Genomic DNA, 27,500 nt, shown 5'->3' on the forward strand with positions numbered 1-27,500 from the left:
ACTGCTGGTGCCAGCTACTATGCCCAACACAGGCAGTGAGAAAGGCCCTCCTCCCTGAAGTGCGCAGCCCTTTGGGGAAGTGGGCACCTAAAACCACATTCTCAAGCAGTGACAAAGGCCATGGTAGAGGTACGCAGTGTGCGCAGAGCAGGCTCTCAGTGCCGTGCCCATCCCACGTGGGAAAGCCTATGCTGCCCGGTGCCTATGAGGTCGGGGTGTCCGTGTGGGAGGCCCTGCAGGGTATAAGGTCTGGAGGGCCCCAGCCCACCGAGGGGGGGGGACGTTTCTCTGTGGCAGGTGGCAGGCCGAGGGACAGGAGCTAGGAGAGGAGCTCAGCGGGGCTCTGTGTTCCAGCTTGTCAGCCTTTGTTGGAGTGAGAGAACTATGGCTAGAAGGAGCATGGTTCTGCCCATCGATGCTGAACGCCTCTCCCCATATCTCCAGGAGATCGGGCACGGGTGGCTCTCCTCCACTCACAGCCCTCGCGTGCACTGACCATGCTGCTGCTTCCTCAGAACTCAGTGCCAGGGTATGAAGCACAGCTTGCTTCAACACTCGGCAGGGTGAGTGTCACCATTCCTAGGCAGACAGCCGGGGAGAGCAAGGAGCAGCACCCACTGTATGTAGGGTTGGCAGTGGAACCACCAGATCTGCACACTGTCTGCAAGGAAGTCTGGGTCAAACTAGCACCAGTCTCTCTGTTGTTGACATCTGGCAGTAATACCACCAATACACAAATGTGACATATGAGGAACTAGGCTTGAGTCTCACAGAGGTTTGCTAGTGAGTGGACTGGCATGACACCATTAACTTGGGGGTGGGGGGGCACTGTCACTCGCCCCCTGCAGTAGCTGCATGGAGAGATGAGAGGCATGGGCGTGGGAGGATAGCTGTAGTCGGGGAGCTACATAGACCCCCTAGGGCATTGGACAGGGCCTCCTTCCAGTTGGGGACAGTTTGAGGCCAGGGAGCCCTGGGTGCAGCAGCCTCTGCCAGCAAGAGCAGTTCTTACCCTGAGAGAGGTCAGGATGGAATGGACTAGTCCTCCCGGTCATGAATGACCTTTAAAGAAGCTCCCAGAAAACCATCCTGACACAGAAATCTGGTCAGCATCCTGGGTACTGGGTGCAATTTTCTTAGAGCCGTCTTGAAATCCTCGTTAAACAGGGCTCCCCAGGATGAACTTGGAGTGGGTGCTTAGGAAAGTGAAACCATTGGATCCAGTCAAGCTTTGACATCTGCTGGCCTCACCGTCTGACTTACCATTGACCCAGCTCACCTAGAGGGATAAAGGGCCTGATCCAGATTGTTCTGGCCTTGGGTCTAAGGTCGAGTTGAGGGTAACACCCGGAAAGCACTGGAGTCTTCCCACAGCCTATATCTGAGAGCTTTCCTTGGCCCGACAGAGGGTGGATGTGGGGATAAAAACCAGCAGTCGCCCTGCTGGCCCTCACCCACCCTTCATAGGGAGAGCTGGTGCCTCAGTGTGTCCTGGAGGTTGCCCAGGCAGAGACATTATAATGTTGGGGAAGCCCAGAGGCTCTGGACAGGAACATATCCATTTAAACCACTCTGAGCCTAGTTCATAAAACGGTAAGTCAATATTTTAAAAGTCACTTAGCTAATGAATACCTCTGCCAGACTCAACATACCACATCCCAGTGGGTGATAAGACAAGTGTTAGTTCAGTGGAAACAGCCTGGAGGAGAGAATTTTTTTTTTTCTGTAATCTACCGGGTTTCATATTTAGAGAGAGTGAGGTGGCCTGCCTTTGGACAAGAGTATTCATTTGTCAGGTGACCAGCAAATGAGCCCTGGCCATATCATCACCCCGTGTCAGGTCTAAGCAATAACCATCTGCAGGCAAGCAGGAGTTTCATCAGAGCAGACTCCAGAGGTCCCATTCTGCTGGCTGAAGCCATCTTGGGTTCTGTCTGCCAAGGTCATGCTCTGCCTTCCGGTGGGTATAAGCTACAGGGAAGCCATGGGAACTGTAACCCCACTCCTGGGCCCACCTGCTGTCTCCACTTCCACCTCCAGAGACAGGCCTCATTTTCCTCTCAACATTGTCTGTGGAGCACCAAGCAAATCAGTTCTCTGAAATGCCTCGTTTGTTCCCTGAGCATTTTATTACCACCTACACATGCCCTTGGCTGTGACCTACACGTGCCCTTGGCCATGGGAGCACAAGGAGCCTGGAAGCGGTCCTGGGGAGTCTGGGCCCCAAGAGCACTCCTGGAGCAGAGGTGCCAATGAGAGGTGCCCACTCGTGACTTAGTGGGGGCACCAGGCTGAAGCCAGGAGCCAGCCAGCAGGTGCACAGGAACCAAGAGAGCTGCAGGAAGCCAGATCTTTCTTTTGGGGCTCAGCCCCTCCAAGAGCTCTGTCCACAGTCGGGCTGGCCATGGGACTGGCTGAACAAGACTGAGTGAGCTTTTTCTGACAGTATGGGACTCACCAGGATAAGCATAAAGGGGGCCTGGATTCTTTGCCCAACTCAGTTCAGGATGGAAATACCCTTGCCGATCAGCAGCTCCCAGGGCAGGCTTTCAGACCAAGGTTCTGAGGGTCAGGATGGCCATGGCTCTGCAGAAAGCTCTGCCCTCCCTTCTGAACCGGTGGAGCAATAGCATTAGAACAGCAACAAAAAAAAAGTTTGTAGGTGAAATGGGCCGAACCTTTGAGCCTTTAGCTAGTTACCAGAAGCAGGAGTGGTGCCCGGGGCAGCCGTCGGGATTAGAGCAGTAAAAATAAATGTGCTCAGCACCAGTGCTCATCCAGTGGTAACACTGAGATGACGCAGAGGGGGCCTGAGCCCCAACAGAGATGAGAGGAAGCATTTCCTTGGGGAAGTGCTGATATACAGGTAATTCTGATTCCTGAGCAGAAAAGAGGCAGAGGCTAAGCCAGGGCTGCAAATAAGACTTCCAAGATTATAGAAGTATCCCGGCCCAGCCAGGCCTGTAGGTGGCCTTATGTGTTTGCCTGCCCGGTGTGGCCAGATTCAGACACGGGGCAGGGAGCAGTCCTTGGGAAAGTCTCCGTCCCTCTGAGGTCGCTGAGATGAATGACCTTGGCTCTGTGGCTGCTGCAACCCTTGCTGAAGGGAGGAGGTGCCCTTGACAGTTGGGAAGAAGGACTGTAGTGATGTTGCAGTCTACCACGGCGGCCTGTACCCCAATACCAGTGTGGCCTCGGGGCAGGCGCTCTATGGGGCCCTAATACTGTAGCAGAGCCCTCGGTCAGGCATCGCTCAGGAAACCCTGCTGCCCAGTCCTCAGGGAGCTTTGGGCAGGCTACACAAGATGACCTGAGGAAAAAGCAGTGGACGGGACGTCTGTGTCCTTGGTCTGTGAGCTCAGAGGGGTCACCCAGTCTCTCTGAGCCTCCCCTTGCTCATGTGAAGAGTGAGGAGTCTAAGACTTGTGAAAACAGCATAAAGTGCTGTGGAAATAGAGGTATTGATCTTGCATAGACAAAGTAGACAATTGCAGATAAAAACATATATTTGGAGAGTACCTAGTGTATACGAGATACTTCCCTAGGCCCTGGGATTAAGGTAAAGAACCAGCCACAGAGAGGTTGGTGTGGGACAGGCATGAGTGAGGAGCTGGGGCGGGGGGGGGGGGGGGGGGGATTGCAGAAGCCAGCACAAGGCCATGCTAGCAGAGCATAGGATTTGTGGCAGCTCAGAGGTAAGAGGCATCATCAAGTCCTTGGCCCCCATCTGGGCTGGATTGGGCAGAGGACCCTCGGAGCAGTGGCCCTGCCCCCTCCCCAGCAGCCTCAAGCATTAAGGACTCGAAGTTCCAGCTCCAGGATGACCCTCAGGTCTAGACTCTTGGGTCTGAAAGATTTTACAAGATGTATTGTCTTTGAGGAAGCTGGTGGCACCCACATGTCCCTTGTTCATAAACAAAGGCATAAATAATGTGTCTAGGTGATGAGGAGCCCACCCCACAGGGGCCTTTTCAGAGACTGAAGCTCTGTCCTGCCATGTCCTCAGCAGTGCCCCAGAGCGGTTTCACAGCCCAGATGGCCCTGACCACGGCCCCGTGCCAGTGCTTTCTGCCTGTCCCTCTCCTCCCCGTGGCTTAGGGCGAGGTACATACATGGGGTTGGCATGACCGGGGCTCAGTGGATTGGGGCGGGGGCAGCCTGTGAGCAGCACACTGCACCAACCACAAGGCCTCCCCCAGGGCTGAGCCCACCCAGGTAGCCACTAGCATCTACAGGTCTTGATGGCTAGAGTGCATGGGGACATTGGAACACAGATTCCCTCTTTGTGACCAAGGAAGCAGTGCTTACCTTAAGACTCAGATTCCCTTTTGCTCATTCCAGAAAACCCTCTCCTCCACTTGGTTGGGAGTAGAGGAGACATTGGAGACAAAAAGACCACAGTCCACAGACCACAGCCCCACCACACTCTGGTGTGTGGAAAGCCCAGGTTGAGACCAGCAGTTGTTTGTTCTTCCTTCCAGCCTTGATGCCCTGCTCAAGGGGAGCTGCTCCCCAGCAGCAGAGAGGACAAGAGTGTCTTTGGAGAGGTGAGAAAAGGATGTAGTAACTTGCAAAAGCAAAGTAGCTTGAGTTCCCAGGAACACGTGTCTCATCCTCTCTTAGCTAATCGTCTGTTGCCGTGGGGGGGGGGGGGGGGGGACGTGAGAGGGGGGACACCTGTACATTCTGGAATACTCTTCTCTCCCAAATATCTCTGTGGTCAAAGTCTGACTTTAAAATCAAAATTAATCTCTCCCATTGTCAGTGATGACCAAGCTGGCCCCCTACTAGCCTTACCAAGCTCTGCCCCTTGTCCAGGGCTATGGAGCCAGGCCTCATAGTTTTGGGCTGAGGCATGAAAGTGTCCCCCAGGCCAGGGAGTCTGAAAAGGACAGCAAAGCTGTTGAGGGGTCACAGCGATGGCTCCTGAAGGTGGCCGTGCCTCCTGGCCCCACCTCCTCTGGTCAGCGGTTCTAATTCCAGTTGGACAGCTGCTAGAAGTGGAGAAAGGCATGTGCGTCCACACCACAGCGCAGCCAGCAAGCCCTAATTACCGGGCTCTGCGAGGCCACAGGCACACACTGCCACCTGGTTCTGCTTAGGGGGAGTTTTGTGCCATGAGCACCGGCCTTGTGCCTCCTCGAGCAGAGTCCTGAACCTCGGGAAGGGAGCTCGGCTTCTCAGCTAGCTTTACGCTGACAAAGGGCTTTCTGCCTGTCAGCCCAGCTCCCCAGCAAACCCCCATCCCCTCCCTACCGCAGCCACTGGGCCCCCCTTTGGCAAGGCCCGAGGGCCCACGCTCCGGACGCCTAGCCTCTTGAGACTTCCTTTGGAGCTAGAAAAACAAGCGGCTGAAACGTGCCTCGCTGCAGCTGGGCCCCACCCGCTGAACCTATAGAAAGGCCCTGGAGTGGATTCAGCCTCACAGAAGAGGAAACCTGGCTCCGGCCTCACCCGCAGGGCCTGTTATGTCTGGCTCCAGAGGCCTTCTCCTCTGGGCTTTTCCATGCCTGTGAACTAGGCCCCATTCATTTCCCTGTGGTTTCGTGGGAATGTCCAAAACACTCCGCAGGTTGCAGCAAGCCCAGGAGGAGAGGGGTCAGCGAGAGGCCCGAGCTGTGACGTGTGCTCAGCCCCACGGCCCCAGCACCCTCCACTTGGCTGCTGGCCGCGGGGTGCCGGGCCGGCTGTGGGTGGTCGCCCATCGATCCGCCTGCCTGTGCCCCCCACCCTCACCCCGGCCAGCTCTGCTTGCAGTGCGCTCTTTCTCTCGGTCTCTCTCTCCCTCGGCCTCCACTTTCCAGCTCCCAGGCCACCGGCCCCACCCCGGCCTGGCCTAGGCGAGAACCGCAACAAAGATCTCTTGAAGCTTCCCGTCCCCGGCGGCTTCCCCTCAACTCCAGCCAACCATCATTCCCATCCCGCCCCGATTCCCAGGGCAGCAGGTCCTCTGCGAGGGTGGCCGCCCCCACCCCCCACCACTGCTCAGGCTTAGAAGGGGCCACACTCCATGCTCAGTGCTCAGGGCTCATGAGCGAGCGGCCCAAGGCCAGGGCCAAGCCCCAGGGCTCCCAGGCCTGCGGTGAGGCTGTGCCCCTGCAGGGGAGTCTGGTCCTGAGCAGAACTGATTCAAAACTGGCTGGGAGCAGTTCTTATCAAATTTCCGAGTTAGCAGTTTTCACCCAGTGCTAATTGAACAGTCCCAGTGAGCGGCCTGATTCCATCTGCATGACATTCCCACAGAGCTGTGACAAGGACCCCGGTGGCTGAGGGCAAAAGAGGCTCTCACTTGCTTTTGGTCTTTGAAAATGGATGCATTCTCAGGGTTGGGTCACAGCCATGCCACTGTGCCCTGGCTGCCCGGCACCCCAGTCCTTTCCAAAGCCACTTTCTGAGCGTTCTGGGTATGGAAGGGGTGGGGCGAGTTTCTCCTCTGGTTTAGCTGGTAAAATGAATCTGGAGATGGAACATCCTTGGAGGCCCCGCTGCTCTGGGTGGGCAGGGTTGAGAGGGTAAGTGCAGAGGAGCCAGGAGCCCAAGGGCAAGGGCTGTTGGGGTCTGGGCAGTTGGGCCAGAGAGATCCTGCTGCCGGCGCCAGCCTCCCTGCACTCATCTAGATCAGCCGAGTGCTGAGGGAGGGAGGGAGGGCAGCCAGCTGAGCTGTGGTCAGCCCCGCACCGACTTTGGGTCTGGAGCATGCCTGCCGCTGCTGCCTTCCAGAGACCAACAGCCCCACCCGCCCACCCCCACGCCACCCTGTCCCAGGGCCTTGTCTTCGTCAACCTGATGGGAGTGGGCCTTTCTCTTCTCTCCTCTGCCCAGTGGACTTGAAAAGACAGTTTCGGGGACAGCGTCCTGGTGCCAGTGCCCCGAGGTTACCCAGCTGCTCTTCACACAGGGGCCTGTTGTGTTCCGGGGCTGCTGGTGACCAGATGCCCTCCCTGAGCGCAAGGACAGCCTGGGACAAGGGGCTGGGGAATGTGGGCTCCCGCCCCTCCCTCCCCTGCCTGGCTGTGGCCTTTGTCTCCTGGCCGGAGCGCCAGGCTGCCAGGAGGAAGCAGCCCGCCCCTTCCTGCAGGACCGATACTGTTCCGGGCCCTCCCCAGGGCCCTCCTCAAGCAGAGGGTGGTGAGGACAAGCCTGCTCCTCTTCACGAGGCAAACCACATGGCCCTGAGTCCCCTCCTGAGAGCTCCCAGCTCCAAGGGGACATCTGACTTCTTCCCTGGACAGCCCCTCCCGTCGGATGCAGGCTGGTCACATACCCACCCTCAGGTGCTGCCTCACCATCAGCTCCTTTGCCTCCAGAAACGCATGCAGAGCAACCTTTCAGATCCTTAGAACAGCCATCAGGAAGCATCACAGAGGCCCTCCTCGCCCTGGCTTTGGTTTCCTGCACCAGCCGCCCCAGCCCCAGGGCTCTGGCACCTGGCTCCTGCTTGCTAAACCCAGGCCCCCCATCCCGCCCGCAGCCTCCCCATCTTCCCCACGTGGGGCAGGGTACACCCTGGGCAGCTTCTCCCTGACCTTGGTCCCCCTGGCACGCTGCCCCGCCAGCCTCCAAACTCCGTTCCTCTGGCCCCTCGGTGCCAGGGGCCAGTGTTGCCCCCTCCCAGAGCTTCGCCTCATGTGTGTATCTTGGACTCTGCCTTGACCTCTCTTTCTTGCTGCCTCCGGCTGCTTCTCACAAACCATCCATCTCTCCACATTCATCCGAACCATGCTTGGCCTCTGGGCCCCGCATGCCCTTCGTCGTGTTCTTTTTCGGTCCCACCCCTGGTCTGGCAGCCTTTCCCCGCTCCCCAGAGAAGCACTGGTGCCGGCCGGCGCCCGCAGCACAGCCCTCCTCCCTCTGCCCTTGGTTCCTGGTTATCTAGATTCGGTTTGCCACCACACTTGTACTTGTTCATCCCTCCCGTGTAAAGTATTTCCCTCCTCCTTGCCACCTCTTGGAACTGATCTGCCCACAAGGCTTTCTGGTGGCAGTGGGGCCTCGAGGTCACACAGGCCTGTCGTCAATTGGCTGTGGGACCCGGAGCCAGACACCTTTCCTTTTTGTACCATACGCTCCCCTCGCACAGAAATGGATAGAAACCCCTTCCAGGGCTGCGGGAGACTCTCAGGGGCTTCACGTCCGGGTTCCTCCTAGCGTGACGCCTGTCACCGGCACCCCATGAGTGTCTCTCCCTCTCTCGTCGCACATGGGGCAGAATTAGGCCACAGCAGCAGCTCAAAAAAGACATGAGGACAAGTAAGAGAACAAAGAACCCAACAAATGGCTCTAGCTGAGGAGGCTTACTACCCTGGGCTGGCAATAAAGAGCAATGCCACGGTCTTGTAAGTGGAGGGTGCTCCCCCTCAGACCAGGGGGAAGCCAGGAGGGTTGTTGCTTCTCTTGCACCTAGTTCAGGAATGGGCTCAGTCAAGCTCTTTCCTTAGGCAGGGCTTTAAGTTGTCGACGACTCCTGGCAGCAGGTGTTAGGGGTCAGATGTGTATGCACGAGGGCTGTACGCCTAAGCAGAACAGGGCACGCTGGCAGGGACCCAGCCCCCCAGATCCTGACTGTGCCCATCCTGGGAACCTGCACTAATTTCTGGAGCATCTGCACTGTGCCAGCTCGGGGCATCCTCCAGCCTTGTGCTGGGACCAAGGTAGACAGCACTGGGATGGGGAGGGGAGATTCAGCGATGATCAGGGCAATCACAGCAGCATGAACAAAACGCTCGGGTGGGCTGCCCAGGACGCACGGAGGGGTCGCCCCTCATGCTGCCTCCCTGGAGGAAGAAGAGAGGCCAGGGGGCCAGCATATCAGCTAAGAGAGCAGCAGTGCAGTGAGGCGGCAGCAGGGAAGAGCCACGAGAAGTCAGCGTGTCTAGATTGTGAGGGCTGGGGTCGGGGAGAGGGAGAAGTGATTCCAGGCACGTGACAAAAAGCCTGCTAAACCTCATTTTACCAAGGAGATGGACCGTCCAAAGGATGGGGGTGGCCAGTTCCAAGGATGGTGGTGGCCGCTGAAGCACTTCAGGCAGGAGAGGGACATGACCAGGTTTGCCTTCGAGGAAGAATGCCCCACTCTGGGCGTAAGGAAGTAAACAGCACGGCGAGACGAGAAGTAAGGAGGCAGTTGGTCAGGGCTGGAGGCCTGACCAAGGTGGTGGCGTTGGGGCAGGAGGGAGAGCAGGAGCCTCCAGGAATCCTGCCATGTGCTCAGCCCAAATCCTGGGGTCGGGGCGCCCAGTCAGTCACATTCCCGGTGTGCGTAATAATAGTATAATATTTCACGAAGGCCGAGCGCTTGTATATACTGTGCCTCCATCTTGCAAGTCTATCAGTTGAGATTCAGAGAGGTTTCAAAATGTATCTGAAATCACACAGCTGGCGAGTGACTGAACTGTGACCGCTAGCCTCTCCTCTCCGCATGGCTTGGCCTGTGCGAACAAGGAAGGAATCAGGACACGTGGTAGAAAGTAGCAGGAACAGGGAAAAGCAGGCACCGCACCTAGGACACCTCGCTCCCCTACCCCACCTGAGGGGCTCCTTGGCCGCAGACACCCCCCGGGCCCCTAATGAGCAAGACAGAGCCACAGTCTCGCAGACAAGCAGAGAACTCAGGCCAGTTCCTTTGATGGTCGAGAATGGGCAGCCTTCCTCTGAAAGGGCAGATGTTTTAGCCCATTTCTCGTTTAGCCACTGTCTGACCCCTGCCAGGTAGAGTGTCTTTTCCCAGACATCATCCTTCAGCTGCGACACAAATTCAATCATCAATGAGCAGCAAATGCTACATCCGGGAACTTCTTGTCTTGATGCATATTAGCCTCTTAAAGGCAAAAGAATGTCCTGTAATAAAAACACCAGATAAATTCATCCCCAAGCATTTCATATATCTAAATATACTTTTTCTTTAAGTAACTAACACACTTTGGGAAACAGCATTCTGGACCAAAGTCGTCTTTGCCGTGTGACAATGTGTATACTTTTGAGGAGGTTGCTCTTGGCCTTTTCCCACCATCTGCCATAGCCGGTGAGGGACTTCAACAGTTCTAGGCTTGCTCAGCTCCTCCCCGGGATGAGAGGCCTCTCACCTGCCCCCCACGCCCATGTCCTAGCACCTGGAAACCCAGAGCCTAGGTAGGTGGGATGTGGAGAATGAGTGCTGACGAGCATGCATCCTGGCATGGCCCCCGGCTGGCTGTGCACCTGTATGCCACAGACACCCCCACCCCACCCCAAGACCTCCAGAGTTGCGGGCCCCCAGTGGCACTGGGCTGCAAATGCTCAGCAGATGCCAGCACTGGGACCGAGGCCCCATATCCAAAGGCTTGGCTTGCCGTTCTGGAAGGTGATCTTGGCTGGTGGCCATGCCTGAGCGTCCATTAGAGCAGTTGTCAGACGGTTGCTCACTGCCAGCCCCCTCCCCACCACCCTCCGAGTGGGGCTGCGTGATCTCATGCCCGTGCTGTGCTGTAGCAGGAGGAGGAGGTGGGTTACGACCAGGACAGGTACCCAGATCTGGGAGCAGGGTCTGAGGCCAGGGCAACATGCAAGCCTCCATCCCCACCTCCCCGACTCTGGTGTGTGGCGTTTGTTCTCAGGGGCTCATCCTAAGCACCCAAAACAGCTTCGGGTGTCATCTGAGGTCTGGCTGCTGGACCTGTGCATGCAGCACTGGCCCCCAGCAGGGGAGGGAGATTGGGTGAAGACAAGCCAGCTGTTGAGGCTCCTCTTCTAATTGCCCTGTGCCCCAAGGAGGGCAAGCCTTCAGCCCCTCTGGCTAAGGAGAAAACCCCTGAATGGGAGCCCAGAGACCCCTGGCCCTTGGGCCACAGGACTACAGTTTATAAACTAGGGCTCCTTCCTGCCCACCAGTTCCTAGGTTCTAGGCTGCTCCTGCCACGTCCCAGGTCCTGTGGAAGAAAGATGCTGGGGGCCCCCTGCTGGCCAGTTCATGGAACTGACCCACAGGGTGACCTGTTGAGTCGGGTAAAGGGGGCCTTGGCTGGGCTCCGATGAGATGAGAGCGAGGACACCCCCCTGCCCCACCCAGTCCCGGCCAGCCCGCTTCTCCCTCCGTGGTGCCTGGCCCTGTCTTTGAATCCTGAACTCCGTGGAATCTGGCCTTCCTGTTCCCTCGCTTCCCCGGGGGACCCTCCTCCGCAGCTGCGCCGGGCCCCCCACAGCCCCCCAGGATCCGACTGCCGTGGCTCACAGTTTGCGTGCTCTCTCTGCCCCTCCCGCTCCCACCTGCCGGTATAAGAAGGATTTTAAGGACAGGTTGTGGGGAAACGGTCCTGCAGCTATCCCGGAACACTAATGAGCCGTGGCAGCACCCGGGGAGTCGGGCTTACTGCTACGCCACCTCCCAGTTTGGTGACATTGATGTTTTTCTGGGGTGAATGCTTGATACCAGCAAAGTGTCAGGGAGAAAGTTGCACGGGCTGCCCTCTCGGCTCCTGCCCCCTGTCGTGAGGGAGGGACTGAGCCGCGGAGCCCCCAGGAGGCACCAAGGGACCTGTCCAAGGTCAGCCTCTGCATCTCAAGCTTTGCCAGACTCTTCTCAAGGTTAACAGGAGTACACTCGTTTTTCTGCCACCGGCTACAGGCAGCTCATGGGACTATACTGGGGGCCCAGGGAGGACAAGTAATGCAGAAGCGGCTTGATTGGGTCTGTTGTCACCGCCTGGGGCTCTGGCCATCGGCCCCACCTTCCCTATCCCTTCCTTCCTATTCTCGACCTTACATGAGAACCTGAGAGATGAGGCAGGAGAGCTCCTGCAGGAGCTGGGAGCAGGAGCACGCCACCTGCGGAAGCCCCCACGCATTCAGTTCCTGTGACCCCAGGGGTGGGAATCGGGTTGGGGCGACAGGCTAGAACCCCACCGCCCACCGCCCCTGTACCCTGCCCAGCACTCCTCAGCCTGCAGCCTGACCACAGCGCTGCTGTGGGGCCATGCTGCCCCCTGCTGGCCATACTGGCAAAACACAGCCCAGGGTCAGCCCCAAGGTTATCCAGGGGTACCCTCCCCACCCGAGTGTGCGCTGGAGAGTGCGGGGCTCCAAGGAGCAGACCTCGAGCGCCCTGCCCACAAGCATTCTCAGGCTGCGTGGGGAGACAGGTCTAGAGGCACCTGACACACAGTAATGTTCGCTGAGTGAACAGAGGGACAAAGGTACGCGTCTGAAGCATTCAGGGGATGACAGCCTCTAGTATCTGGCCCAGAACAGACAGTAAATCAAATCAGACACTTACTGAGCAGGAACGGAGACTCCTCTTGGGTTGGTAAAATCTAAGTTGGGAAACCAAGTATGAAGAGTCCAACAGTGCTAGGCTGTGACACAGGTGACCGTACAACAGCCTGGTTCTTTTTTTTTTTTTTTAAGAATTTTATTTATTTATTCATAGAGAGAGAGAGGCAGAGACACAGGCAGAGGGAGAAGCAGGCTCCATGCAGAGAGCCTGATGTGGGACTCGATCCAGGGTCTCCAGGATCACGCCCTGGGCTGCAGGCGGTGCTAAACCACTGCACCACCGGGGCTGCCCAACAACTTGGTTCTTGTTGCCAGGTGGCTGGTTGGCAGTAAGTACCCAAGGGGGTGACGGGGCAGCCTTCAGCCTGGGCCTTCGGGGAAGGCAAGGGAAAGGCAAGTAAGAGGAGATAAATGACAGGGGTGAAACTCACAGGGCGCCTTGGAGGGACCCCGGGCTGGCCGTTTGGCATGGACAGTGGGGAGAGGGGGAAAGTACATCCTGTGTCCTGACGCCAACAATGTGCCAGGCACAGGGTCTGCCCTGAAAGCATGTGATATTCCCACTGGTTGTCACAACCCGTTTGTGGAGCAGGTGCTACTACCCTGTTCTACGTTTGAGAAAAAGGAGGATCAAGAAAGGTCCCGGAGTCATCCTGGTTCCTACAGCAGGAACATGGAGCCAGGATTCAGACCTCCACTTAGGAAATGGTGGTCGGGTTCAGGTGCCTGAGCCCAGAGGTCTTTCAGCAGGAAGTGTCGTGCACGAGGACAGGCTGGGGGCACGGGGAAGCAGAATGGTCACTTAACTGACTACGAGTGCACAGGAGAGGATAAAGAAACTCTTCATTCCACACCTAGGGTTTCCTGCATGGTGCAAGGGCCAGCTGACACCTGACTTTGCAGCCTGACGCCCAAACTATACCCCTGGCCCAGTATATCCAGTAGGCCAGTCCAGAGTCATCCTCACAGAGGAGGGGCTATGAGTAAGGCTCGAGCTAGACCTGTCCCAAGGCCCAGACCTGGCCCCGGTCCCTCTGATCATGCCACCACCAGAGGACCATTTCCACAGCCCTTCTTCCTGGTAGGGAGGCCTTCTGGGAGACAGACGTGTTCTCAGGACCAGAGCCACAATTCTTCCGTGGCAGGCCCAGTCTGGGGGGCAGAGGGGCTGTAAGCTCATGCTCATTCTCTGCCCTCATCCCGGGCTGCTTTCCCTTCCAAGAGCTTGGCGAGGTGACGAGGCTAACCCTGAGGCATTACCCACACTTCCAGGAAGAGGAAGTTCCTCTCAGGCCTCCGCTGCTGGCCAGCAGGGCTACCAGAGCTTAGGCCCTGACCTATTCTGCATCCATGGGAGAAGCACAGGCTTGTCATGCAGCTTGGGATCCAGGATGAAAGCAGGGGAGAAGCCAGCCCCCACACAGGGTACCCAGGCCACGACGGCAGCAGTGTGCCCAAGCCCCCTTTCCAGGGGCTTCAGCTCTTGTGCATGTGTGTGACTCACCCTGCCAGCAGAGCCCTGGGTGAGGGAAGCAGCACGTGGCCTCCTGCCCCACATTTGAGGGGTGGGGGCGCCAGCCTCAGGCCTGTGTGACCCAGCTTCCCACTCGGCCTGACTCCTCGATCCTGGCTCTCATCTTCATCCGCCCTCAGCCCCCGCTCCTCTCCCTGGGTCCTTTGTGCCTTCGTCTCTTCACCTGGAGCCATATCTGCTCATACCTGTTGATTTGAATTACACTCAAGTGCAGCAAGAGTCAAGTGTTAAATCCTAAGAGGTTAACTCTCTGGGATTTGAACACCTCGACGGCACGTTGGCCTTGCCCCCCAGGATATGTACGTCCTCTTGCTGTCCGTGACTCTCCTAGTCATCCTTAGAAACCCTTCTCTCCTCCCGGGGAGCAGGGAGTCCTGGGTCTGCTGAGCACCTTCTACGGCCTTCTACACACCCCCAGGAAGCGCTCGGAGTTCTCATGGCGGCCTGGGCCTCTTGTTTCCTTACAGCGGAGGACACCCCCAAGCATCCCGGGAGGCTAGTCATTCAGCAGACAGCTTTGTTGAGCACCTTCTCTTTGTCAGGCAGGGTGCTGGGGTGCCAAGCACAGGGGCCATGGTGAGGATAAGACAGATGCCATCCCCCTAGTCTCATGGGGGAGGTGGTGCACAAGCTCACACATCAGAAGAGAAGAGTGGTGCTGACTGGTTAGCTCCAAGGGGGGCACAAGGGAGTGGGGATGAGACTGGGTGGCAGGAGGGCGTCTCCAGGCTGAGACCGAAGAGCCCAAGAGGGCCAGCCTGCAGCTAGTCTGGGAAAGGGCCGGTGGCCCCTGGCCCCTGCTGATTGTCCCCACTGCAGGCTCGTGGAGGAGTTCATGCTCCTGGCCAACATGGCAGTGGCCCACAAGACACACCGCACCTTCCCTGAGCGTGCCCTGCTGCGCCGGCACCCCCCACCCCAGACCAAGATGCTCAACGACCTCATGGAATTCTGTGACCAGATGGGGCTGCCCATGGACTTCAGCTCTGCCGGGGCCCTCAATGTGAGTGTGGGGAGTGCAGGGGAGGGGGAGGCCCTGAGGGGAGGCCTCTAAGTCACAGAAGCCCAGGCCATGGGCCATGCTCCCCACCAGGACCAGGCCAAGGGAAGCCACTCAATGCTCATCTGTGGGCAGGGATCCCATGGCCAGGGATGGGCTGGGCTTGGGCCCAGAAACTTTCAGTAGGGGGCTGAGATGACTGGAAGCCAGAGAATGTTTTATATGGTAAGTGGTGTCAAGTGCTCCCTGCCTGGAACTAAGCCCTATGGGGCTCAGGCCTTAGCTTTGATCCCATGGAAGGGAGGCTGTTCCCATCTGTGCTTTTAAGCCTGGGGTGGGCAGAGAGATGCCTTAGGTCAGACAACTGGAAACCAGTGTCTCTATCCATGTCTCGTACGTGGAAGGACTGACCTCAGAGCCACGGCCCAGTGTGGGACACGGACTGGAGCTGCTGGCCCCTGCGCTCCACCATGGCCATCTGAGCAGGGTTGAGCCCCTTCTTCCCCAGGTCTCAGATGGTCAGAGGGTGACAGGGGCCCCAGAGGTCCCCAAGCTTGACTTCATATCACATGGGCTTGCTTCTAGAAAAGTCTGACCGAAACATTTGGAGATGACAAGTACTCACTGGCCCGGAAGGAGGTGCTCACCAACATGTGCTCTCGGCCCATGCAGGTAAGGAGGGGCCAAGCCCCCAACCTCCCCCTTCTCCCAGGGGAGTCCGTGATCACCACACACAGAGGACCTAAGGGGAGGAGTGGGGAGGACAGCCCCACGTGTTACCTCCGACAGGTGAGCCCTGGGCTCCTGAGACTTGCCTCCCTCACCTGCCCAAGGATGGCTTCCAGGGGCCGTTAAAGGGCCCTATTTGAGCCCTGCTGCCCCCTCACCGCCCGGCCTCTGGGGCTCCGTCTCCTCGCTGAAGGCAGGGAAGGGGCATACACCAAGCCTTCGATGCTCAGGCCCCGCAGACCAGACCGGCTTGGCGAAGGAATGGGGGCTGGTCAGCACTCAGTTGAGTGGACACCCCGGAGGGGAGAGATTGTCCCCCACAGCAGCCTATCCAGAGGAGAAGGCGCAGCCCCCACTGTGCCCTCTGGACCCCAGGCAGAGAAGTCTCCCTCTGGCAGCTGGGAGAAGAGGAGTCGGGCCGTGGGCCTGTGTCCGCACACAGTGTGATGGGCTGGCAGCCTGGGAGGCAGACAGTGAACCTGCTCCTAGCAGCATGTCTCAGCCCTCTGAGCCTGAGCTTTGGCCCCTGCAGGCTTAAGCATCTTGGGAAGGAGCCACCCCACCCGTCTGTCGGGTCAGCAGGAGCTGCAGACGCTAATGGGGCAGCTCTGGGCCCCGTTCTGGCCAGGGGACAGTGACAAACCATTTTTCAGGGGCTCAGTCACTCTGCAGATTCAATCTGTTCACGAGAACCAGGTCACCTCAGCTGGCCACAGCTGATTTATTTCCCAACAGTCATATATTCTGCCCAGAATGGAGTCATCAGGGCCCTTTTGGGTCTGGCCACTTTTACCCTGTCCCCAGTCACAAGTGCCTGCCCCCACACACACCTTTAAAGCACACCACACAGAGGAAGGTGTGCCTGTGGCCAAGAGACTCGAGGTCACTCTGTCCCCTAGCTACTCGGAGATGCAGTAGCCTCTGGTCCCAGAACTGCCTGTTGACTGCCATGCAGGGCCACTTGGACCCCCGTTCACTGCCCCCAGCCTCTGGAAGGCATCCACCTCCAAGGTCAAACTAGCCCTGGAGCTCTGTGGAAAGGATCCTTCCTCTTCTGTGTCAACCAGAGCCTGAAGGAGTGGACTTCTGGCCTTTCCTGCCAGTGAGTGACCTTCAAGGCTGGCCTTTGTGTGGGAAACTGATGGCAAGGGGTTCCAGAGTGCCGGCGGTGCCTCCTGAGAACCGGGACAGGGACAGGGAACAAGGCAGCAGCAGCAGCAGCATGAACACCAGAGTCCTGAGTAAGCTGCTGAAATAGGAAAGCCCCTCTCCCCCACCCTGCCCACCCTGCCCAGAGATACCTTCCCAGACAGGTTGGGACCAGGGCCTCTGGGTTCCTCAGCCCAGCCCATCTGGGGAAGTGGCCCCGCCGCTGAGAATGACGCCCAGACATGGCTTGGAGTGGCGGCTGCTCCCACCTCCCCCCGTGACTTGCCCCCGATGTAAACCAGGCCCCAGCAGGAACTGGAAGGGAGGTGGACTCGGGGAGCTGAGCGGCTCATTGCCAGCTGTGCCCTGGATTCCACAGTAACTGGAGCTGGCTGTCCATTTGGCTGAGCACACGAGCGGGTGGGTGTGAGCAGAGAGCAAGGGAGCAAGCGAGTGAACGCACAAGGGTGTGACCTTGGCCCTCAATCAGGAACCTGTTCACTTGCTCCTTGCAGCATTCTTGATTCCCTGCCCTGAGAGCTTGGGGACCACAGGACAAGCAGCTGCAGGGACTGTGGCTGAGCCCCCCCAGACAGCCCGAACCATGGTGGCCCGGAGCCATTTGTTGGGCCCCTCGAGAAATTTGGCCTCTCTTAGTGACCCAGGTCATCACTCCTCCGCTGCAGGAGGGCCTCTTAGACTCGGACCTCTGAGTCTTGGTGCCAGGACAGCTTGTCAGGGACAAGGAGGGCTGAGGCTGGCGGCTGGCAAACCTCCCCCTTCCTTGGCTGGCACGGGGTTGCCTCTGGGGGGCCCAGAGGTGCTGGGGTGCCAGCACAGCTTCCGCAGGACAGGGATCAGAGCCGGAGGGCGTGAGGTCGGTCACAACCAAAGATTTGGCCTGGGCCCCAGAGGAAGAGCCCGGTGCCCACTGCCCATTTCACTATAGGCGGGTAACAGGCATCCCAGGCCTTCCGTCCTACTTGCCATTCTGGTCGTGTGGTGGTGGCAGGCTCCGTGTCCAGGCAGAGCCACCCCAGCTTCCGCTTGTGCCTCCACAGCTGGTCTGCAGCCCCTTGCCCGGCCCGGCCCTGGCCTCCTCTCCTCCCATTCTGGAGTAGCTGCCCCATCCCCACCCCGTGGAGCAGACCGAACCGCTCCCTTCTTATTGCTGGCGGTGCAGCAGCAGCTCGTCCTCCCCAGCTGCCATCAGACTTTGGCACCTGGCCGGCTGGCTGCGAGGGCTGGGGTGGCCCATCCTACAGGGCTCTGAGGGAGGAAGCAGTCTAGCATGTTGAGGTTCCCAGCACCCTCTGGTCCCCCCAGAGGCGAGGTGGGCCCCTTGCAGTGCTCTCCGGCCTGTTCTCCGTGCCATCACCACGAGGGGTCTGCACAACCCAGGGCAAGGCCCACTTCTGTCCTCAGCGGGAGAGGGGCATGGACACCCCGTGGCTCTGCACAGCCCCACGGCAGCCCCATGGATCCCCTTAGAGAGAATGGCCCCTGGCGTCCTGCAGCCTGGCAGGTCAGTCCACTCCAGAACAGCCCGTCACGAGGCCCTGAGTGTGACAGCCTGGCAGCGCAAACCCAGCCCTGACCCAGCCTGGCCAGGTTGTAAGACTCCGTCCTCTGTCCCCGCAGATGGCACTGTACTTCTGCTCGGGGGTGCTGCAGGACCAGGCACAGTTCCGGCACTACGCCCTCAACGTGCCGCTCTACACCCACTTCACCTCTCCCATCCGCCGTTTCGCTGACGTCCTGGTGCACCGCCTCCTGGCCACCGCGCTTGGTAAGAGGCAGCGCACAGGAGGGTAACACCGACCTGTGCCCACCTAAGGGCCGCCCAGCCCCAGAGCGGGTACCTAGCAGCCAGAGGCCACACTGCATGGCTGTAGAGGCCCCAAGAGGTAGCCAGGGAGCAGCAGGGGAGCTGGGGCCCAGAAACACTCCCCCTGTGAGTCTGCTAGGCATCAGCCCCAGGAGAGCTCACTGAAAGTCCTGTACAAAAGCCGGGGCTCAAGGCGGCCCTAACAGTGGCTGCCCACCTTCCCAGCCCTCGGAGCCGGGCCCCAGGAGGCTCTGGCTCTGCATGGGCGCCCAGGCCCCACCTTGCCTGGCAGGGAGCACTGTGCTGCCTGTCACCCAGCCATGGCTGGCATACAGACAGCACCCTGCCAGCAGCCCCACCAGCACCCTCTTCCCAGGCTACAGGGAGCTGCCAGACATGGAGCCTGACACCCTGCAAAAGCAGGCTGACCACTGCAATGACCGCCGCATGGCGTCCAAGCGCGTCCAGGAACTCAGCACCGGCCTCTTCTTTGCCATCCTGGTTAAGGTGAGGCCACCAGCCCGGTGCCCCCTCCCCTTCCTCCACCCCACGTCCCCTCCTGGGCACCTGCTCACAAGGAGCTCTTAAGGAGCTTAGGGGCCTTCGGCAGCTGGGCTGGGCCCGGGGGTGATGCCACATCCCCATGCCCCGTGGCCAAGCCTTGGCTGGAGCCCTGCCTTGCAGGAAAGTGGCCCCCTGGAGTCAGAAGCCATGGTGCTCGGCGTCCTGAACCAAGCCTTCGATGTGCTGGTGCTGCGCTACGGGGTGCAGAAGCGTATCTACTGTAACGTGAGTACCCACAGGCCCCCCCGGGCCAGGGTCAGGGACCTGCGGGCAGGCAAAGGCCAACTCTGGGTGCTGAAGTGCATCTACTGTGATGCGATTACCGGGGACCTTGTGGCTTCGGGGCAAAGGCCCCCCTCCCCTCACAGACATCGGGCTGTGTCCACTGCACACTCTGTTTTCACCTGCATGTGCCCCATCCCTCTGCTGAGGTCTCCTCCATATTTGCCTGGCATGTGGGGGAGCCTGGCCCAGGGACAGCCCTTGGCAGACACATAGGCATGGAGGATGGCAGCACGGGCCAGGGTCCTTGCTGTCCTCGCCGGCACTGGAGAATACAAGCCTTGGGGGTGACACCGGCCATGTGGTGGCAGAGGGTATGCGGTCCCAGACCTTGCTTCCTGCCACCACCCAGCTCCAAGCCCACCTGATGGGCCATGCTGGGACCACTGGCCACACCTGCCTGAGGTGAGGGATCCAGGCCAAGGGTCAGGCTTGAGGGAACGGGCCCCTCCCTACCCAGTGCCGGACGGTAGAGTATGCAAGTTTTGGGGGATGGTTTTAGAGGAAAGTGCAGAAAGGAAAGATCAGGGAGGATGGTCCTTGGCCACTCTGGAAACTGTGTCCCCTGAAGAGAAGGAAAAGACCAGCCCTTGCCTCGGGTCTTGCCCTGTGTGGCTATTTATTTGGGGTTCTTTCCAAGGGTACGTGGTGCCTATGCTAATGCCATCTGAAGGACCTATTTCAGATGACCTTGTGGTTAGCAGGTCAGCACCTGGCCCCTGACCCTGGCTTTGGATTCCCTGACATCCAGAACACTTGGGGGAATGCAGAGCCCCCACCCAGAGTGGACCGAGCATGGCATTAAGGCAGTGGGGTAAAGCAGGAGAGACAGACTGGGGTCCAGCTGGAATCCGTCAGGGCTCTAGTCCTGAAATTCTGAGCAGGACAGAAGTTCAGGTCTAGGTCTGCAGACAACCCAGCCCTCAGCCTGTGCTAGCAAACCCCGTGCCCGCAGGGGTCAGCCCCCCTCTACCCTTAGCTGCCTGGTCCACCTTGTCCCTGATGAGCCCCTGCCCCTTAGCACTTGGTCACCCTCGGGTGCTGCCTCAACGGAGGACGGCCTGGCAAGGCCTCCCTGCAGCCGGCCAGAGACAAGAGGCAAGGGTGGGATGGTCCCTAATTAGAGGTCAGCAGCCAGCTGCTGGGTGTGGGCACAGGCGGTGGTGGGGGACGCGGCCTCCAAGCAGGGGGTTGGGGGTGGGCTGCAGGGTCAAAGGTTAGGAGGTGGCATCCAGAGCTTACAACCTGAGATACAGATGTGTGTCCCCCCAGGCACTGCCCCTGCGGTCCCACCACTTCCAGAGGGTGGGTAAGAAGCCGGAGCTCACACTTGTCTGGGAGCCTGAGGACATGGAGCAGGAGCCAGTGCGGCAGGTCAGAAGCCGGGGGTGGGGCAGCTTTTCCAGAGTACCACTGTGTGCCTGTCCACCCCAGTTCTTCGTGAGCCCTCCTCTTGCCTCCTGGGGCGCAGTTGCCACGCCTCCCCTGCTGTCCCTCCTGCTCCCCACCCAGTGTATGCCCCAGCATTTAGGTTCCCCTGTGGGATTTCAGATTCCACATAAGGAGACCAGCACAGCTCACCCCCATCACCTCCTTTGGGCCAGAGCTTTCCTGTACTGCCTTCCCTGCCCTGGGGACACCCACTGTGGGAGGAACGGTGGGCGGTGGGGGGCACTGCCTATCCCTCTAAAGCAGGGTTTTAACTTTTGGGGTCCTTTTAAGAATCTAAGGAAAACTGTGGATCCTCCTACCCAAGATCTTGTATCTAATGGTGTTCACCTATGGCATGCTCTGAAGGCCAGCCCCACACCCCAGTTCCTTGCTCCCTGACCCCGGGCACTCACAGCACCAGACAGCGCACACTGTGGTGACTGGCCCATTTTACTTCTCACCGGAGCCCCAGGGCCTCAGCTCCCGAGCAGGCGCAGCTGACGACAGGCAAACAGGGCAAGTGGTCCCAGGGCCCAACTAGGGTGGGTGGCAGGGCTGGGCAGGACTGACCCCTCACGGCCCACTCGTGTCACCATGCCGGGCTCTGCTCTGCTGCAGGTTGTCACCATCTTCAGCCTGGTGGAGGTGGTACTGCAGGCGGAGACCACGGCCCTCAAGTACAGCGCCATCCTGAAGCGGCCGGGCACCGAGGGCCTCCTGGGCCTACAGCACCACGAGGAACGTGCTGACAGTGGCCAGCTGGACTGAAGCCCCCCGGCCAGCCACACCCACCCCCACACCCACCCCACCCACTGGCTTTTAGGGATAGGACCTTTTGACACCAAAGGGGATTTTTAATTTGGTTTTTAACAACTCAGGGTTTTGTTTTTATTTCTTCATTCTATTTTATTTTTGCAGCTCAGTTTTTAAATAGACTGGAGAGGAGAGAGTGGGGCTGGATGGAAGGCTGAGGCCTGGCCAGTGCTTGACCGGAACGGGACAGGACCCGGTCCTCCTGGGAGGCCAGCCCCACTTCAGCCAGGCCGCCCACTGCCTTCCCCTGCCCAGGAAACCGGGGGATTTTCAGCAAATCAGTGTCATGGAATAAAATCAAGTGTGAATTACTGTTTGGCGTGTGGGGCACCACTGGGAGGCCAGGGCAGCAGGGTGCCCCAGGACCCAGGACGAGGGACCCAGCTCAGGCTCCAACCCCTCACAGCTGAGCTGGGGTCACCACCCTCCGGAACCTCTCTGTCAGTTCCAGGATGATTCACAGAGCTGGCCACATGTCAGATTGAGGCCGGTGCCTCATTCTGGCTGATTAGAAACATAATTAGTATGCAAGACAGCAAGCTCACCCATCGCCCTCCTCAAGTGACTGTGTCTGCCCCCACTGCACCATTTCTTGCCTGCCTGCTAGCCTCAGGAGGGGGGCCATGGGTCCTGTGACTCTCCCTCCCCTAGGTCCTGGGCCGGGGCTCTGAGTAGCCCTGTCCACACCCCGTGGTTCGAGCTGGTACCTTCGCACCTCCAGTGCCAGCCTTCGCACCTCCACTGGCAGCCCTGAGGGAGCAGAGGGGCAGAGGGGACCTAGGCCTGCAGAGAAGAGGAGGGCCCTCAAACTGGCCTTCCCAACCAAGGTGCCTGGGGGCCCTGGCCTGGTCTAGTCACCCGCCCTGCATCATCCTGAGCACCCACCGATTGCACCATCCTGGGGACCGGGACCAAGATGGAAGGCCGCTGGGTCGTGCCTTCTCCCCAGCTGGCCTGACCACAGCCTGCACTCCTTCCCCTCCTAACTAGGGAGCCACAGGTCAAACTGTGGGTGAAACTAGGGTGAAAACCATGGTGACCCCGGCCTTGGGTCCACCGTGCTATTTCCTTAGGCGTCAGCACTAACGAGCCCATTGGATCTGGTTGCAATGAATTCTCTTCAAAGAAAAATCCAATACGGTACCTTGTAGGAGGGCCTCTCGGGGACCAGAGGACCGATGGTGTGGCTGCCTTTGTCCACCACCGACAGGCCAGGGCTCGTCCTCTGCCGGGCCCCAGCTGGGTGTGGGAGGGGAATGGAGGACGCGCCACCGTCCTGCCTTCAGCTACTTTCTCCTCCTCCAGCGCCTCAGCCAGCCTTCCAATGTCCGTCTCACCACCCTCAGGATGTCCCTGAGGCCACCACCCCCACACCCCCCGTTCCGTCCCCACAGCCTCCTCCTGCAACCAAGGATCTGAAGGGAAGAAGAGGTGAGAGGGTCTGGTGGTTTGATATTTGGATGAGATTTCTGGGTGTTTCCTGTCCTAGGCAGCCCAACAGAGCCCAAGGGCAAGACATCCCAACCCTGACTCCGTCCCTTCAACTTCCTACCCTCTGAGGAGGAGCAGCCCTGTCCTGTCCTGGTGCTGTCCCCTGACAGCCTCCCTCAGAGCCTGGGAGCTGAGGGCAGAGCAGGGGCCCCTGGGGAGTGACACCTGTCAGGGAGGCCACATGTCAGAGCACCTGGGCTCCCTCTTGAGCAGCATGGACTCAGCCCGGACCCCTGTCCTTACTGCCCCAGCGCCCCCTGAGCCCTGGTGAGGCATAGCCAGCTCGGTCAGCAAGGACTTGCTTGGATGGCAGAGGTGGGTCTCGCCCTGATGCACCCTAGAGCCATGGGGGCCATGGCAACCCCAGCCCACCCCTGCATCATCAGAAACTGCACCCAGAGAGGAGGCAGGCTTCTGGCCAAGGAGACAGCAAGCCTGCCCAGCCAGGACCAGGAATCAGGCACCTGCCCTCCACTGCACCCCGCCACCGGTAGGCCCAAAGGAGGCGGCCCAGCACTCTCCCCAAGGTAGCCGGGTCCGTCTTCATCCCCTGTCCCAGCACACCTGGCTTTGACGGAGGTCCCCTGAGGGAGCCAGCCCCTCCTGTGTCCCCACGTGATGGAGCTATGACAAAAGGAAGACGAGACACAAAACCTCATCATAAAGGAAGACATCCCTCCGGCCGCTCCAGAGCCGCTGCACACCGGTACAGACAAGCCCAGGGCCCAGAGCGGGGCTCTGCCTTCCTCAAGGGGCCACCGCGGATCACCACGGCAGAGGGAACCGTAGATGCAAACGACGTCACGGCACGACGAGGCTCTAGCTTAGCTCCAGGGCTAGAGAGTGTATTCCCAGCCCTGAAGGGACAGTGGCCAGAAGATGATGCACCGGCCCCTCGGGGGTGAAGGGACTGAGGCTCCAAGGTACTTGCCTCACCACGAGGTCGCCAGGATCAGAGAGTGCCGAGAGCTCACGCAAGAAGATGCTGGAACAGTAGATCGCGTGGACCCTGAGCTGGCCAGAGAACTCACGGTTTCTAACCAGGGCTGCTCCTTCACTCCTTTGTTTAACAGGGGGAGCCCGCGATGCTCTGTGCTCTCGGCCGCTGTCCAGAGGGGGAGTGGTGATGGCGGGAAGGTGAAGGCCCAGAGGGAGGTGGCGCGGGGCAGAGCCCAGGGGGCAGCCTGATGGCTCTGTGCAGGCCGGGCCCTGAGGCCCGGGGCTGTGTGGGCCGCAGAGGGGGCGGGAAGCCAGAGCACAGGTGCGGAGGGAGCCAGGAGAGCCGGGGGCTGGCGTGAGGAGGACTTTCCTTGCTGGGGCAGAACAGATGAGGGTGCAGGCCATCGTCCCCAGGCTTCATGCTGAGGACAGGCCCCGAGGGGCCTCAGGACAGAGACTGGGCAGGGGTGGAGGGTCTGGGTGCAGCAACAGGAGTGGGCGGGGGCCTGGGCATCCTAGGTCCTGAAGCGCAGGGGAGAGTGGGGCTCTGGGCGGGGGGGTCCTCAGCACTCAGCCCAGGTTAAAAGCCTGGGAAGGCTCAGGACTGAAAATCTGGAATCAGGAAGATGAGAAAGAGGTGGAAAGAGGAGCCCAAGAAGGGTCCTGAGGCCCCAGGGGGACTCCTGTCTTTTGATTTCAAAGGAGAGAAACCCAGTATGAAGTGGCTCTGGGAGGAAGGGAGCTGGCAGGAAGGCCGGAGAGAATACCGGAGGGTGAGAAGGCCGCCTTGGGGGGCAGGGAGGCACCAGGCCTCCGGGTCACCGGGGGTGGCCCTGTGCCCCTTCTGCTTCATTTCCTCCTGGTGCAGGTCACTTCCTCCATGGTGACCTTCTGGAAGCGTGTATCTTCTGTATCTTGCAGCCCACCCTCCTGGAGAGAGACTGACAGCCTCTCCCCGCTGCAGTCAGAGAGACCCCAGGAAAGAATGGGGCGGCTGCCCAGCCCTGGCCCATCAGGGAGCAGAATGGAAGCTCTTGGGGTCCCTGGCAGTTGGGAGGGATGGACAAGAGGACGGGGAGCAGGTCCCAGGAGGCGAGGCCACCACTGCGGCCGCTGCGAGCACAGGGCACTGACGGGCCACACGGCAGGAAGCAGGAGTCCAGGTTGGAGGGGCCGTGACAATCCAGGTGAGATGAAGGCCTGAGAGGGAACAGATCCAAGATGTTGGGACAGAGCAGGCGCGGGCAGGTGCTGGAGTCCCCGGCAAGGGTGGGCCCCCGACAGAGGCGGCGGGGGGAGCACCCCGGGGTGGGGGGTGCAAAGGACAGAGCAGAGGAGGGCTGGGGACAGCAAGGCCAGAGTCGGACTCCTGGGGACAAGAGAGCCTCAGATGCCGCTGCTGGGAGGTGAGAGCACGAGGCGCGGCGTGCGGAGGGTTGGGACTGCACGGGGCGAGCAGCCGTCTTCACGAGGCCGAGGCCGAGAAACAGCCCAAGTGCCGGCAGCCGGGGAAGGGATGGTACATACGCACGGTGACACGACCCTGCCGGTGTGGCAACACGGGTGAAGCTGGGGGACGTCCTGCCAGGTGAAGGGAGCCCGGCGGGAGACAGCGCATGTGCTCGCTCGTGGCCGGGCCCTCCAGTGATCGGACTCATGAAAGCAGCGGAGAGAGCTGGTCTCCAGGCCAGGGCAGGGAGCAAGGTGGGGACATGTACACAGCTTCAGTTGTAAGATGGACACGTTCTGGGGACTCTCGTGTACAGTGGCCGTGGAGTTAACAATACCGTGTCGTGGACTTGAAAGCCGCCAAGCGGGTAGCTCTTGAGTGTTCTCGCCACAAAAAGAAAACGGTCACCCTGAGGTGATAGATATGTTAACCCGCTTGATTGTGGTGATCATTTCGCCATATGTACATATGTCAGCACATCAAGTTGTACTTCCCGGGTATGTACAATTCCTATTTGTGAATTATACCTCAGCGAAGCTGCTAAATAAACAGATAAATACAAACCGAGTCTGTGCACCTTCCCCTTAAACCTGGACAGGCTCAATGGCTGCTAATATGCAGAAATGTGGCAGGAGTGACACCAGGGTCGAGGCCCAGGCCTCCAGCTGGCAGCTTCCACTCCCCGTCTCTTGGAACCCAGCGGCCTCGTTGTGAGGAAGCTCAAGCAGCTCTGTGGAGAAGCCCTCAGGGGAACGAGCCAGTTTATCTTGGAAGTGGCTCCCCCAGGCCCCCTCCGGCCACCACCACGGAAGCCCCGTAGATCAGACACAAACTGTCCCCTCCAAGCCCTGCCCAGACTGCAGATTTGTGATCAGGTAAACGTGTAAGGTAGTTTGGGGATGGTTCGTTATACACACACCGCTCCAGACCCCGAGAACAGAAGAGCCATAGACTGTGTCAGCAGATAGAGCTCACGATAGAGAAGTGAAGAAGTGAGAAGTATCAACATAGAGAAGTGGTTGCCTCGGATGTGGGAAAATGCAGGGAGAAGACAGGGAACTGCTGCTTTTGTTTTGTTGTAACAAACCCTACAGATCTACTCGACAGTCTAAACTATATTCATGTACAACTGGGATAAGAATAAAAATCCCAACACCGCCCCCCAAAAATCTTTTTTCTTAGCAGGAATGGATCTACGGTTGGTTTAAAAGGCTTTTTGTACATTCAGCAACAGGGATATTAAACAGTCCATCATTCCAGTAAGTGAGATAAAATTCCTGCTGACAGGTGGCTGATCCTCCCAGTGAGTTCAAATGGTGCCTGAGGCCTTCTACTGAAAGACTCAGGGGGCAGTTTTGGTGGGGACGGGTCCACTGGTGGCCTCAGGGGAGCCCCTAGGGGCCCTGGTGGCCCCTTGTCTGAGCCAAGGCAGGGAGTCCAGGGCGAGGGACGAGGCCCTGGGCAGCTAGCCAGCCAGGAAGCAGCCGTGTGGCATTTGCAAAGGGGAGGGGGACAGAACTGCAGGTGAGGCTCCACGGTGGCTCTGTGGGCGGCCTGAACCCCGGCCCTGGCTGGCACCCACTGCTGAGGCCCGGTTCGTGGGCCCAGTCGCACACTCCAGAGCCAATTGGAGTTGAGAGGGGTATTGCAGCAGAGGAAAGATGTGAGCCCTGCTGAATGGGAGGAGGAAGAAGATGCCTTTCACAGCAATAAAGAAGATTCTGGAGATGTGGGCGGGGGGAGTATATGAAGGACTTGGAATGAGGAGTTTGAATTTGCACATATCTGAATCAGTTACATATTTAAAGCCTGCAAGATTATCTCTTTGAACCTCTTTTTACGAGTTTTTATGGTTTGGGGGTGTTTTTTTTAATACATAGAAAGCAGTTTGGGGGGGGGAAGTCCCATTTAAAGAATTTGTTTTACTTAAAGCTGTTTTACTCAGTTTCGTGAATTGTGTTGTATTCTCTAACGTTCATAAATTGTCTGTTGCTCAGTTCTGGAAAGCATGCAGGGAAATATTGAAGAAGCAACAGAAACGGAA

At 59.0% G+C, this 27,500-nt stretch overlaps 1 protein-coding gene across 9 annotated transcripts in view; it reads left to right on the forward strand.

Annotated features, from left to right (window-relative positions):
- DIS3L2 (DIS3 like 3'-5' exoribonuclease 2) overlaps positions 1-26,019 on the forward strand; it is a 346,474-nt gene extending 320,455 nt beyond the window's left edge. For 5 of the 9 annotated variants that reach the window (XM_049101307.1, XM_049101308.1, XM_049101309.1 and 2 more), the window contains 8 exons: positions 4,482-4,547; positions 14,600-14,783; positions 15,366-15,452; positions 18,300-18,447; positions 18,863-18,993; positions 19,171-19,275; positions 20,605-20,706; positions 21,382-26,019. In XM_049101307.1, the coding sequence (XP_048957264.1) occupies positions 4,482-4,547; positions 14,600-14,783; positions 15,366-15,452; positions 18,300-18,447; positions 18,863-18,993; positions 19,171-19,275; positions 20,605-20,706; positions 21,382-21,531 (973 nt within the window). In that variant the 3' untranslated portion in view covers positions 21,532-26,019. Of the gene's footprint in view, positions 1-4,481; positions 4,548-14,599; positions 14,784-15,365; positions 15,453-18,299; positions 18,448-18,862; positions 18,994-19,170; positions 19,276-20,604; positions 20,707-21,054; positions 21,280-21,381 lie in introns of all 9 variants that reach the window. The other 4 variants (XR_007405942.1, XR_007405943.1, XM_049101312.1 and 1 more) reach the window with 4 other exon arrangements.
- Positions 26,020-27,500: the final 1,481 nt, after the last annotated feature.

This window comes from Canis lupus, chromosome 25, assembly GCF_003254725.2.
Source record: "Canis lupus dingo isolate Sandy chromosome 25, ASM325472v2, whole genome shotgun sequence".
Classification (NCBI taxonomy): domain Eukaryota; kingdom Metazoa; phylum Chordata; class Mammalia; order Carnivora; family Canidae; genus Canis; species Canis lupus.